At 35.0% G+C, this 15,209-nt stretch overlaps 1 protein-coding gene across 7 annotated transcripts in view; it reads right to left on the bottom strand.

Annotated features, from left to right (window-relative positions):
• Positions 1 to 15,209, bottom strand: part of NEK1 (NIMA related kinase 1) — a 230,907-nt gene that overhangs the window by 165,951 nt on the left and 49,747 nt on the right. For all 7 annotated transcript variants that reach the window (XR_005833918.1, XR_005833919.1, XM_040626431.1 and 4 more), the window contains 2 exons: positions 12,670 to 12,730; positions 10,057 to 10,208 (listed from right to left, as the gene is read on the bottom strand). Coding sequence is in view for 5 of the 7 variants with exons in the window: in XM_040626431.1 (XP_040482365.1) it covers positions 10,057 to 10,208; positions 12,670 to 12,730 (213 nt within the window). In the remaining 2 variants the exon portion in view is untranslated. The remainder of the gene's footprint in view (positions 1 to 10,056; positions 10,209 to 12,669; positions 12,731 to 15,209) is intronic.

Consider the following 15,209-nt stretch of genomic DNA (forward strand, 5'->3'; position numbering starts at 1 on the left):
AAACATGAAAATACACAAATATTGACAGACATAAAGGGAGAGATGGACAGCAACACATAGCAGGGGATGTTAACACCCCACATCAATGATAGATCATACACACAAAAAATCAGTAAGGAAACACTGGCCTTAAACAACACATTGGACCTGATAGACTTAATAGATACATATAGAACATTCATCCAAAAGCAGCAAAATACACATTGTCAACTGCACATGGAACATTCTCCAGGATGGATAACATGTTAAGCCACAAAGTAAGTCTCAAAAATTCAAGAATACTAGAATCATATCAAGCATCTTTTCTGACCACAATGTTACAAACTAGAAATTAGTGATGTAAGAACACTGGAAAAACTTCAAATATGTGAAGATTATACAACACATTCCTGAACACTACTGAGTCACAGAAGAAATCAAAGGAGAAATCATAAAATACCTAGAGACAAATGAAAACAGAAATAGGGCACACCAAAATCTATGGGATGCAGCAAGTGCAGTTCTAAGAGGAAAGTTCATAGCAATACGGGCCTACTTCAAGAAATAAGAGAAATATCAAACAATTAAACAACTAGAAACAATTATTAACTTTTTTAAAAAAGATTTTATTTATTTATTTGCGATAGAGACAGAGCACGAGCAGAGTGGGCAGGGGAAGCAGCAGAGGGAGAAGGAGAAGCAGACTCTCCACTGAGCAGGGAGCCTGATGTGGGGCTTGATCCCAGGGCCCTGGAATCACGACCTGAGCTGAAAGCAGATGCTTAACCGACGACCCACCCAGGCACCCCAAACAATTTTAAACTTAACAATTTAAAGGAACTAGACAAAGAAGAACAAATGGAGCCCAAAGGTAGTAGAAGGAAGGAAATAATAAAGATCAGAAATGAAAGAACCTTTAGGTAGACTCACTAAGAAAGAAAAAAGGAGAGAGGGCTCAAATAAATCAAATCAGAAAAGAGGAAAACTTACAATTGATATCACAGAAATAAATCCTGAGACTACTATAAACAATGATATGCCAGACTTAAGAAGCAGATAAATTCCCTATGGACTCTGGGAAACAAACTGAGGGCTTCAGAGGGGAGGGGGGTGGGGGATTGGGATAGGCTGGTGATGGGTATTAAGGAGGGCACATATTGCATGGAGCACTGGGTGTTATACGTAAACAATGAATCATGGAACACTACATCAAAAACTAAGGATATACTGTATGGTGACTAACATAACATAATAAAAAATTATTTTTTAAAAAAAAGCAGATAAATTCCTAGAATTTACAATTTTCCAAGACCAGAATCATAAAGAAAGAGAAATCTGTATAGACTGATTACTAATAAAGTGGTTGAATCAGTATTCAAAAATCTCCCAACAAACAAAAGTCCAGGACCAGATGATTTCACTGGTGAATTCTACGAAACATTCAAAGATTTCATACCTACCTTTCTCAAACTCTTACAAAAAAATTGAAGAAGGAAAACTTTCAAACACATTTTACCAGGCCAGCATTACCCTGATACCAAAACTAGACAAGGACACTACAAAAAAAGAATATTACATGCCAGTGTCCCTGAAGAACACAGATGCAAATATCCTCAACAAAATATTAGCAAACCAAAATAAACAATATATTAAAAGGATCATACACCATGATCAAGAAATACTTATTCCAGGGATGCAAAGATGGTTCAACATCCACAAATCTATCAACATAATAAATCACATTAACAAAATAAATGATAAAAATCACATATGATTATCTCAATAGATGCAAAAAAATAATTTGACAAAATTTAACATCATTTATAATAAAAACTCTCAACAAAGTAGATACAGAGGGAATGTACCTCAACATAATAAAGCCATCTATGACAGACCCACAGCTAACACCATACTCAATGGTTAAGAAGACAAAAGATTTTTCCTCCACAATCAAAAATAAAACAAGGATGCTCATTATTTTTATTCAACATACTACTGGAAGTCCCAGGCAAGTAAAAGAAATAAAAGCCATCAAAATTAGAAAGGAAAAGTAAAACTGTCACTTTTTGCAGGTGACATGATACTATATGTAAAAAACCCTAACGATTACACCAAAAAAGTAGTATAAAGTAATAAATGAATTCAGTGAAGCTGCAGGAAACAAAATTAATGTACAAAAATCTGTTGTGTTTCTATACACTAATAACAAATTCTGAGAAGGAGAAATCAAGATAACCATTCCATTTATTCAAAATGATAAAATACCTAAGAATAAATTTAACTGATAAGGTGAAAGACCTATATTCTAAAAATGATATGACACTGATAAAAGAAACTGAAGACCACACAAACAAAGGGAAAAATATTCCATGCTCATGGGTTGGAAGAATATCGTTAAAATGTCTGTAACACCCAAAGCAATCCATGGATTCATTGCTATTCCTACCAAAATTCCAATGAAAATTTTCACAGAAGTAGAAAAAATAACTCTATAATTTGTGTGGAACCACAAAAGACCCTGATAGTCAAAACAATATTGAGAAAGAACAAAACCAGAGGTATCATGCTCCCTGATTTCAAACTACAGTTGACCTTTAAACAACATGGGTATAAACCACACGGATCCACTTATATACAGATTTTTTACAGTACAGTACTGAAAATGTATTTTTCTTATAATTTTCTTTAAAACATTTTCTTTTCTCTAGCTTACTTTACTGTAAAAATATAATATATAATACTAATAACATACAAAATATATGTTAACTGAATGTTTATATTACCAGTAAGGCTTCCAGTCAACAGTAGGCTATTAGTTAAGTTTTGGGAAAGTAAAGGTTACACACATACCTTTCACTGCATAGGAAATTCGTGCCCTTAAGCCCCTGCCTTGTTCAAGTGTCAAATGCATACCACTGAGCTACAGCAATCAAAACAGTATGGTATTGGCATAAGAATAGACACACATAAATGGAACAGAACAGGGTCCAGAAATAAACTTGTATATATATATATATATGTGTGTGTGTGTGTGTGTATACATACGTGTGTGTGTGTGTGTATATATATATGTATATATATATATATGTATATGGTCAATTAATTAAATTAAATAAGTAAATTAATTTACAACAAAGGAGGCAAAAATATACAGTCTCTTTAAAAGTACAGTCTCTTTAAAAAATGGTTTTGGGAAAACTGTACAGTTATATGCAAAAGAATAAAACTGGACATCTTACACCATATTAAAAAAAATCAACTCAAAATGGATTAAAGATTTGAATGTAAGACCTAAAACCATAAAATTCCTGGAAGAAAGCAGACAGAAGCTCCTTGACATCTGTCTTAGCAATATTTCTTTTGGAACTGACTCCAAAGGCAAGGGAAACAAAAGCAAAAATCAACAAATGTGACTATATCAAACTAAAAAGCTTCTGCACAGTGAATGAAACCATCAACCAACCAAATGGAAAGCTAGCCTAATGAACGGGAGAAAATATTTGCAAATAAAAAAAATTTGCAAAAAAATATTTGCAAATCATGTATCTGATGAAGGGTTAATATCCAAAATATATAAAGAGTACATACAACTCAATAACAACAAAAAATCTGATTAAAAAATGGGCAGTGTAACAGACATTTTTCAAAAGAGACACAGATGAACAATAGGCACATGAAAAGATGTTCAACATCACTATCATCAGGGAAATACAAATCAAAACCACAATGAGATATGACCTCACACTAGTCAGAATGGACAATATAAAAAAACAAACAAACAAGAAATAATAAGTGTTGGCAAGGATGTGGAGAAAGGGAACCAACCCTCAGAGTACTACTGGTGGTTATGTAAATTTGTGCAGCCACTACAGAAAACACTGTGGAGGTTCCTCAAAAAAACTAAAAATAGAGCTACCATATGATCTAGCAATTCTAATAGTAGGTATCTATACAAAGGAAATGAAAACACTAGTTTGAAATGATATATGTACCCCTATGTTTTTGCTGCATTATTTACAATAGTGAAGATATGGAAATGACTTAAGTGTCCATCAATAAATGAATGGACAAAGAAGAGGTGGTATGTATACACAATGGGAAACTACTCAGCCACAAAAAGGAATGAAATCTTACAATTGTGACAAGATGGACCTAGAGGGCATGATGCTAAGTTAAGTAAGTCAGACAAAGATGAATACTGCATGATTTTACTTATATGTGGAATCTAAAACAAAACAAAACTCAGACCCACAGCTAGAGAGAACAGATTGGTGGTTGCCAGAAGGGAGGGGTGTGGGGATGGGGGGCAAACTGCATGAAGGGAACTAAGAAGTACAAACTTCCAGTTATAAAATAATTAAATCATGGGTTGTTATATATAATATGGAGAATATAGTAAAAAACATTGTATTAACTTTGTAAGGTGACAGATGGAACTTATTGTGGTGACCATTTCACAATGTATACAAATGTCAAATCACCCCTTGGTACACCTGACGCAAATGTAATATTGTATGTCAATTATACCTCATTAAATAAAAACAAAGACGACATTTATAAGAATGCAATCCATCTGACTGATTTCATATCAGTGAATTACAATACAACCATTGATAATAAAAATTTACATAAAGTATATAAAATATTAAATAAAAACACAACAAATTATCTGTAAACTATCAGGACCACATTAGTAATACAAGCAATGTATACTGAATACAAATGTGGAGGGGCCCATAACAAAATTAAGTTAAATTAAATGCAATGTTTGGATACTGGGAACGTTTCTTTCCTCTTTTATTATATAAAACTCTAAAAACTATTCTAAAAGACTATAGCAAATTTGTTAAAATACTTTGTAGAAAAAAACAGCTGATCAAAGTTATACTATTAAATTACTTCAAAGAACCAAAAACTCTAACAGAAATGAACTTTCTATCTCAAGAATTACACATGTATGTAAAAAATTGATTTCAAATGTTCTAAAGCTGTCTTCATCACCTCACACTGCAGTAGTAACCTTTAAGCATTGAGAATAAGAACTCAACAACTGGCCTTCCACCTGTACCTAAAAGCAGTGTTGTTATTTGGCCTTTAACCCTACTAAGTACTATTAAAAAATTATTAAAGAACATTGCTTTCCTGATTCAGAATTCCTTTTTTTTTTTTTCCTTTTCAGTTCAAGCTCATTTCCCTTTTATTAAAGTCCAAGTTACCATTACACGGTTTGGTACTCAATAAAGAAAAACTTATTCAAGTAAGGTAATTCATTATCATCAGTATTTCCAGGTGATTGTTTACAATCAAGTACCATAATGAATAAACCCTTGAGAAGCCCATCCATGGGGTTTATACTTTTTTTAAGGCCCAGTTCCTCTAGAGTGGAGATTCCCAGTTCATTTATAGTTGGTCGCAGTTTCTGGATGACATAGGGGTAGATTTCCTTACCAGGTCCTGCTTTGTCCTTAACCTCTAGGATGCGAACTGCACTAGCAAAATAATTAGGTGTCTGCATGACTGCAAAGCAGCATCAATGATACTGGGTTCTGGAACCAGATCATAGCCAATAAGCATCTTCATCCCTTTACTCAATTTGTAGGCATCAATATCTGGCTTGTTGAAGTATGTCATCCAGCGGATATCAAATTCATTTGTCTCGTGTGACCCATGGGAATAACAATGAACTAACTGGACAGTGGCCAGTGGCAGTGAAGCCATGCCAGGTGGGCTACAGGAGGCCTCAAGGGCTGGCATGGGAGACTGTGACTGCTGCTACAGAGTGGCGCCGAGCATGATGACCGTGGCAGTGTGCAGTCTAAGCTGGAACTCATTTCATTTAATTATTTATTCCCTGATTTTTAAAAAATCTTACTAGACACCCACTTTGTGTAAAACACTGTCCCTAACTTCAGAGAGATGTCAGTCTAATTAAACAGCATTAGAAGATACACATGATGTGCTAAAGGAGTTATTTTACTGCTTTTTAGAGGGTAAAGGGACAATTAGGGAAGAAACAAGAAAAGTCTTTGGGAAAAAATTTATCTGAGTGTTTCCTACCTAATCCCTTAGATCAATGGAGAACTGTAAATATCAATGCCCCCTGCCAAAATAGCGGTGCTCAAGGACATAACGCCAACAATATATTCTTTAACCTACAAGCTAACGATGTGAACCTTCATCACACATATTGCTCCTTTTGCCTTTTTTCAGGGCTATGTCCCTTTAGTTAAACTGTAATATCTGAGGGCAGAAGAAACAGGGTCTTTACTTTGTACTCTCCAAGGGCTCACAGAATAGTACAGTATCAATACCACAGGCATCTATACAGGAAAGAGCGTCAAAGAACAGAACATTTAAAAAGGAGGAAGGGGTATGTAAATTAACAAAGACAAGAAAGAAAAAAAATTGTCTAGTTATTAACTAGTGCTAAGTTAATTTAGTTCAGATTCATAATTCTGGAGCATTATAGAGATTGGTGGATTGAATGAAGGTTCTAGAAAGTGCTCAATACACAAACATGAACATGACATTTATATGGTAGGGTAGTACTTTGCCACTGAATGTTTTCTTCATGAGCATATTTTATGCTTTTTATGTCAATAAAAAAAAGATGTTTAGATATGAATTCTGGGGTACAATAGGTAAAGGAATTATATTAATTTTTAGTATCTTTAGGGTACTACTGATAATAATCTTAGCAGACTACTTATCTAACTAAAGAAAATAGTTATTAAAACTATTTTTTTCCTACTGTTCACCCTCATGGAATAAAGACACATTCCAGTGTTCTCAACAGAGTTAACAACTGTTGTTTTTTCTCTGCAGGTTTTTTTTTTTTTCTTAAAGATTTTATTTATTTGACAGAGATAGAGACATGCAGCGAGGGAACACAAGCAGGGGGAGTGGGAGAGGAAGAAGCAGGCTCACAGCGGAAGAGCCTGATGTGGGGCTCGATCCCATAACGCCGGGATCACGCCCTGAGCCGAAGGCAGACGCCCAAAGATGTGGTGTATATATATACATTGGACTACTACTCAGCCAGCAAAAAAATGAAATCTTGCTATTTACAACACCGTGGATGGATCTAGAGGGTGTTACTAAGTGAAATAAGCCAATCAAAGAAAGACAATTATCATATGATCTGGCTGATATGTGGAATTTAAGAAACAAAACAGAGGATCATAGGGGAAGAGAGGAAAAAATAAAACAAGATAACATCAGAGAGGAAGACAAAGTATAAGAGACAAGCATAGGAAACAAACTGAGGGCTGCAGGAAGGGATGGGGTGGGGGGATGGGGTAACTGCGTGATGGACATTAAGGAGGGCATGTGATATAATAAGCACTGGTTTTATATAAGACTGATGAATCACTGACCTCTACTGCTAAAACCAGTAATACATTACATGTTAATTGAATTTAAATTTAAAAAAGCAACAACAATAAATAAAATAAAATAAAATGAAATAAAATAAAGTAGGCAACTAAGTGGACTAAGCAAATATAATAGGGTGGCTAGAAGGTGCTCGCTTGACACTATTAGTTATAAATTTAAAGTGAGACCAGTTAGAATAGTTGTATGCTTTCTCCAATCACATTCTACTACCCGAGTTCAGGCTCAAAAGACATGAAGAGTTGGATTTCACCAAGTTAAGTTTTTGCCAGGTGATTTGTAATAATGAAGGATAGGTGAGGCTTTGGAAATTATTATAATGGGAGAACATGGAATTTAAGCCAAAAAAAGGAAAATAAAAAATGAGGAGAAGGACACGGAAAAACACTAGTAAAATCCACAGACCCAAATAGGACAAAGAAGTTGTGGAGTCAGAGTCCTACGGGAATAAGCTGGAAACACAGGAAATAGTGGTAAATCATGGGATGCTTATGATTGAGACTATGGAAGAGTTGCTATAATCAATAACAACAAATTTGATGGCATGACTACAGGTGAGAGTTCTAAGGCAGGGTGGTAGACAAAATTACTGAAAGAGAACAATCAAGAAAATAAAAGACCATGTACTATTGGAAGGATCATTTTTTTGGATACTGAAATCACCAAGAATTAGTACAGTATGGGGAAGAGTGACCGTGAGTCAAGTGTTAAACTTTAAAAAATGAGAGCCTGCAGATGACCCACAGAGGGTTAACAGGTGATAGAGTCTGACAGCAAAAGCCTCACAAGTTTTGGGGTTGGTTGTAGTTAGGAACAGGGAAGAGTCTTGCAAGGAAAACACCTCTCTCATCCTACTTCTAGAGGCAGTGGTATTAAGAAATTAGAGACACCATGTAAGACAGTTGCACAACAGTGTGTTCAGGGACAAGCCAGGTTTCAGAGCAAAAAAGATGAAAAAAAAACCTACAAATTTAGAATACAGGGTATTTTGCTGATAATGTGCTATAAGAGGGCTTTCTGGAAGAGTTTAGGGAGGTATGCAGAGGGTGGGGGTCAGATTGGGATATGACCAGAATCATACGGAATAGAGAGACTAGCTAATGAAGGTAAAGTGTGGAGGTCCAGGGGTTTCTGGTGATTAAAAAAGAGGGATAAAAGATATGATGGAATTGGTCCATTAGGCATAGGTAAGTAGTATATGGAAGGACTGAAGGAAGGAAGGGAGAGAGGCAGGGAGGGAAAACTTGTGTGCCAGTAATATTGCCTCTCAGCTGCAAATTCACCCTTCATTGTCCTCCTTGTGAGAAGCCAGACAATATACACTTCTTTGCTTGCTAGCATGACTTTAAGCTTTGTCAGCAGATGATGTTGGAGGAACAGTGCAGAAGGAAATGACTCCTGCTCCTGATTAGGAGGCTTGCTTTCTTCTTGTTCCTGCTGCATGTGGGACACATAGTAACATTCACCCCTGTGGGCAGCTTCCAGGACAGTTCTGGAGGTGCCCCTGCCAGCTTCCCTATGACCTCTGACAGCAACCCCAAGGCCAGTTTCCCACCACATTCCGCTGGTGACCCAACTGGCATCCCAGCCTACTACCCAACGAGTTCAGCAACACCCAGCAACTTCCACCAGCAGGCTTCCCAGCAGATTCAATGATTCCCCAAGCAGCTTCCCAGTACATTTCACCGGCACTCTAGGTAGGTTCTCAGGAGCTTCATCAGTTCTACAGAGGACAGCCTATGGCACCTCAGTGAACTCACCATCCAGTAAATTATAGCCATACCACAACAAAAAGGTTTGAATCTCAGCCTGAAGGGTGGGGTTGTGGAGATCTTCCAAAATCCAAAACTATGTCTCAGCGCTAGGAGTAGTGGCTGCTTCCTTCATCTGCTGTTCCTATATTCTCTAGAGTTCTTTATCCCTTAAAGTTAATTCCCTAAACATAGTTATTAGTTATTTAAACTTTCCTTGATTAAATTATTACGCGTTTTTTTTTCTCCTTACTGGAGGGTGACTTATACAACTATTTTAAGACTAATTTACAGTAATCATTTGAACTACCTTATGACAGATTTTAACTTAGATCTCTCTTAAAGCAGTGTGTTCAATGTTCATATGTATCTAAATACGTATGCATGTGCATGTGCAGTCCAAAACAAAACAGGTTTCATATACTAAAGTATGCAGCTAATGACATGAAGAAAAATGTCAAATTCCTGCAACTAACAGTGTGTTCTTGGGCATTTCACCTAAATGCTATAGGTGTTAATTTTTTCATCTGAAATATTATAGACTGTACAATAACTTTCCTTCCAGCTGTATGATATTATTTATGATTGTGAATTCTCAAATACAAAATTTTCCCACATTTTTATCAAGTATATCACATTTACTTGTTTTATGCACAAAAACAAATGGCTCTGCTTAGATTGTTCAAAAGTGATTTCACTGATGACATCACTTTCTTTTTATTGCACCAACTACTTAATATATCTACTTAATGTTTCTTTGTGACTTCTGTAAGTCTTCTTAGTTTTAAAAGACTGGTGAAGCAGAGAATAGCAATGTTCTTTAGTAACTTAATAAAAAACAATTCTATGGGTATCAAGACAACTGAACTGAGCTGCAATAAAAAAAGATCAAATTGAATTTGTTACTAATACGCAGTCTGTAACATGATCATACCTGTTTATGTTTCTGGAGTGGTTTCTTTTCATGTACTTTTTTATCTCCAAATTTCTTATATGTTAAAGGCACTCCATATTTAGCAGCAGGTTTTGTAATTTTCTGAGCAGACACAACAGAAGCCAAGCTTTGTCCTGAAGCTGGTCTTTTAGCTACATGAAAAGATACAAAGAGTTTTTTCCTAGAGTTCTTTATAGAATTTCAAAATTCTTCAAGATAGCACTTTTTCATTTTCACTATCATTGACAGCATTTGAGACTTTTCACTAAAAATCTTGTTCACTCCCTAGCACATGTCAATGCCTTCATTTTAAATTATTTGATACTAAAGCCATTTGGGGGGGAGGAAAAGGCCACACATCTTTAAGATGTTGAAATTTCTCATATTAAAAAAAAAGCACATTCCAGGGGCGCCTGGGTGGCACAGCGGTTAAGCGTCTGCCTTCGGCTAAGGGCATGATCCCGGCGATCCGGGATCGAGCCCCACATCAGGCTCTTCCGCTATGAGCCTGCTTCTTCCTCTCCCACTCCCCCTGCTTGTGTTCCCTCTCTCGCTGGCTGTCTCTATCTCTGTCGAATAAATAAATAAAATCTTAAAAAAAAAAAAAAAGCACATTCCTAAAATTGACTACGGATGCTTACTATGTATCTGTGAAGATACTAAAAATCACTGAACTTAAGAGTAGACTTTAAGTGGTATAGAAATTGTAACTCAATAAAGCTGTTAAAAAATATTTTTAAAAGAACTCTTCCTATTTTAGAAATTATTTTCAAAATTAGCACATAAACTTCAAGAGCAAGTGTTAAATACTAACGCCATCATTGTGAGCAACTTTAATATTTTCTTCATCTATAGTCTGAAAGATGTCTATATCTACAGACCTATAGAAGAACAAACACTTTAAAACAATCATTATAACTCAGGGACCCATGAAATGGGTACCTTTATACACTACTGGTGGGACTATAAAATGGTCAAACTTTCTAGAGGGCAACCTGTATCAAGAACAATGTTTATGGATTGCTTTTAAAGAAATAATCAGAGATACATAAAAATTTATATATAAGTATAAGCCCTACAGCAATTATGTATCCAATTCTTATTGAAGCCTAGAGTTCTAAGACTGAAGTCTTAGAACAATGATGAATTCAAGAAAAACAGTTAAATTGAAGAAATTTAAAGGAAAGTCTACTATTTATATCTCTCAAAGATATTGACAAGGAACTAGGAAAAGTGGAAGAAAAAGAAATTTCCCTCTGGGAGTTCAACTGTGAGATCAAATCAGAACACATATATACAACAGCACAACATTGTACCTTGGCAAAATGTATTAAAACAACCAAAGGAATATTGTGTATTACCAGTACACATACTGGCACACATACTGAAGAAGGAGCTAAAGTCACAAAAGTATAAAAATGAAGATTCCCAGGAGAAAATATTGAATAGTCGCCATTTACTTCCAGAAAAGAGGGAGAATTACTTATCTGATTTGGGGGTATTTCTCAGGGTCCATGACAAGGCTACCAGAAGTATACAGCTTAATATGGGGAGTTGGAGCCCACAAAGTATCTACAGGCCCATCAGGAATACAATTCCTATTTTAGCTTCATACTAATAAACATTTCATTCATCCAACTTCTGTTACAACAAAATAACTTTCTAATTCCTATGTAGGCTTATCTACATGGAAAGAATGTGCTGACATGAAGTATTTCTGGTCTTTGTGACAATGAGGCTTTTGATTAAGATTTGACTTCTCATGAGGTTTGACTGCCAGGAGAGAGATTCTGATTCTCGTGTGTGTCTGTCTCTTGTGAATTTGTTTACAGTGAACTGATTTCCCAGGGACTGACAGTCTCTGCACACTGAGAGGATGAGTCTAAGGGTCTTTAGGAAGAGCTACATATAGCTGGCCTTCCTAAGAACACACTGCCGTACCACTTCCAGCTTACATGGACTCACTGTTACAATATGGTATTTATTTTTATTAATTTACTCAAACTCAAAATGGAGAACATGGAAAGCATTAGTTTGAAAAACAATATACTCGTCAAATCTTACATAACTTACACTGATTTTAGAAATCCATTATGAAATCATTCTATGAAGAAAAAATATAATTTCCTTCTCACACAAATATACGTATATATATACATATAGTATATAACCATACCCACAATCCACACTTAAAACAAAATTATCCTTGGTAAGGTACCTGACTTCATATTAATTCACTTTTTAAAAATTTTAGAATATGAAGTATTTCTCAAAGAAAAATATATAAACAACTAAGACATTTTAGAATATTCTAGGACAATCTGCTCAAAATATCAGCTAAGCAACTGATAAAGATGAAAGACTTTAACACAGATTTAACTCAAATAAGGCAGACAAGAAATTTTGCAAATTTTGTTATTAATTCATCACAAAGTGTTGTATGCTGCCATATATCAAGAATAAAGATGCATTTTCTCTGGATTAAATTTATCTACATTTACCTCAACTTATTATATCTACATATCTCTAGTATAATGAAAATGTATTACTAATTAGTATTAGTATACTGATTATTGCAAACAGGTGAAAGGACTCACATTAAATTTCATTTACCTGGTACAGGCTGCGCTCCAAACTTGGAAAATGTTTTTAGACAAAATTCTTCTGCAATAAGCTTAGATTGAAAAAGGACAAAGAAAAAGTCAGAAAAGATGTGAAATTTCCAAAATAAAAACCCTACCCATTATTCAGATTACATATTTCCCTTTTCAGTCACATATATGCTATGAGATAAACTGTATTTATTCAACCTAAGTAATCCCAAATTCCTCTCATACTAATTCTCTTCCACTCTTACAAATTTATTTTATTATTTTTCTAGACAAGGTTTCTTCTCAAATTAACCTAATGAACCACAAAGGCGCCCATAAACTGCTTTCCTGTTCTATGTCTCAGCAATTTAACATAATTACCTCCTATCTGGAATACCCTCTATATTCTATATACAGCCAAATTCCTCATTTACCTCCAAACTGATAGTCACTTAATTATCCCTTTCTCAGATTAACTTCTCAGTTATTTCAACTTTACTCTGAATCCTCGCAGCATCTCCAATGAGTTTTCACTTTTAACAATATGTAATTATAAACAATACTGGATAAATATTTGAATATTCCTAGATAATTCAATAAGTATCTCTTTCTACTACTACTAAAACACTCCAGTACTTATTCTTTAGCATTCATCAACATATTTTGAGAACCAAAAGTCATTAGTATTTCCTGCAAGTCATTTTTTCTCCCTACTCACTAAATTTTCTTTTTCCCCTCTTTAAGTGAAAAACTTTAAGTGCAAAAGATTTAACTCAATTTAAGCCTACTTTTTTCTTACTGGGTGGGGGGAGGGAAAGTAAGTGAATTTTCTCTTTTTTCAAGAGGAATGAGGCCTGCTGATGAGAATATTCACACAGTAGCAGTGGGACAGAAGCTCCAACAGGCAAAAAGCCATGACTGAGATGGTCATCTGTCCCATTAAGGATCCCCCAATAGCAGTTTTCAAGTCTCATACTGGCAGAATCAGCATCACCAGGGACTTATCACATGTGGAAATTCTCAGGCTCCCACCTCAGAAACACTAAAATAGGAATTGTAGTGATGGGACCCAGCAATGTCCTCTAAGTGATTTTTTTGAAGTTTGCTAAATCTTAAAAACCACTCCACCAAAAGATAAATTAAGTGAAGGTCTGGTGCACAGGTAATTCAGAGCAACTGTGTAAATGTATTTTCTCTTCTGAACATTTGCATTTTTTCCCTTTCCTTTGCATGGAAGGAAATGGGTGTTTTATGAACTCCAACTTGCCCTGAACTGGATAGTTTCATTGCTCGATGGTGAATCTTTCTTTTTTGAGTGTGAATGCAAATATGAACTAAGAGATGGGGCATGAAGAATCCAAGAAGATTCTGAAATCTCCATGGTGTGTTGTTCAATATAGTTGCCACCCATTGGTGGCACCCACCTATTTAGATTAAAATTTTAAATAAATATAATTTAAAATTCAGCCCCTTGGTCACACTAGGCACAATTTAAGTATTCAATAACCACATGTAGCTAGTGGCTACAACGTTGGACAACGCAGATATAAAACACTTAATCACTGTTGATGCACTATTGAAAGTACTATTGGACAACACCTATATTGCTAAGCAATCAGAGCTTATCCATGATTTGTCAAGCCTCTTCCAGCGTGTGCAAGATTGAGAATTAAACCTTATTAAACCTTGGGTGACAGTAGTTAGAGAAGAAGAAATTTTTTTAAAACCCTATAGAATATTATAGTAGTTCATATATTATGTAGTAAAGCTCACATATTGTTTCAAAGCCTTAAAAAATATATTACAAACTTTCTCACTAGAATACTGAATAAATGATAATATAGCAGAAAATAAAACTTGGGAACCAAAGAAGAGATTTTCACAAAAAATGAAATCTAAGTGATGTCTAAATAGCAACAAGTAGCTATTCATATACTAAACACACACTATCAAATATTCCACTTGTTAATAATCATAATCTGTCCTTTTATTCTTTCTGTATTATAAATTTTGATGTATTAGGCTTGCACATTTTCCTTCATTGCTGGCTAGCTGAATTCCAGTGCTTCAGCCTTGAGACTGTATGTCCTAACCACTGGTTTTGGGAGGGGGGACGTCAGCAAGATTCAATAAAGTTATTCTTTCTTTGCCAGTAGTTGCCAAAAAACAATAGTATATTGCATCATAAATCTGTCCTTGAAAATGTTACTTACAACAAAGGAGTCTTATAAGACACCTATGTTTCAGAGATTCTTGCTATATATATCCCATATAAGTAACCTTCAATCTACACATTTTAATTGGCTTTTTGCTGACTAATGTGTTCTCCTGGTAATAAGAGTTAAATCTACACTTCTGTTTTCTGAAAATTATTTGTTCACACAAATGTTCTGTTAACCCAAAGAATATGACAATTCCCTCTTATCCCATGAGCATAATAAAAGTAATAAAACTATGATTTTGCTAATACATGATTTACAGAAGATTTTAACAGTGATCATTTAAATTAACAAAGGCCACACAGAACATGTAATATAAAATAATTCCAGTTTCAGGTGATCA

This window comes from Ursus maritimus, unplaced genomic scaffold (genome assembly GCF_017311325.1).
Source record: "Ursus maritimus isolate PB19 unplaced genomic scaffold, ASM1731132v1 scaffold_11, whole genome shotgun sequence".
Taxonomy (NCBI): domain Eukaryota; kingdom Metazoa; phylum Chordata; class Mammalia; order Carnivora; family Ursidae; genus Ursus; species Ursus maritimus.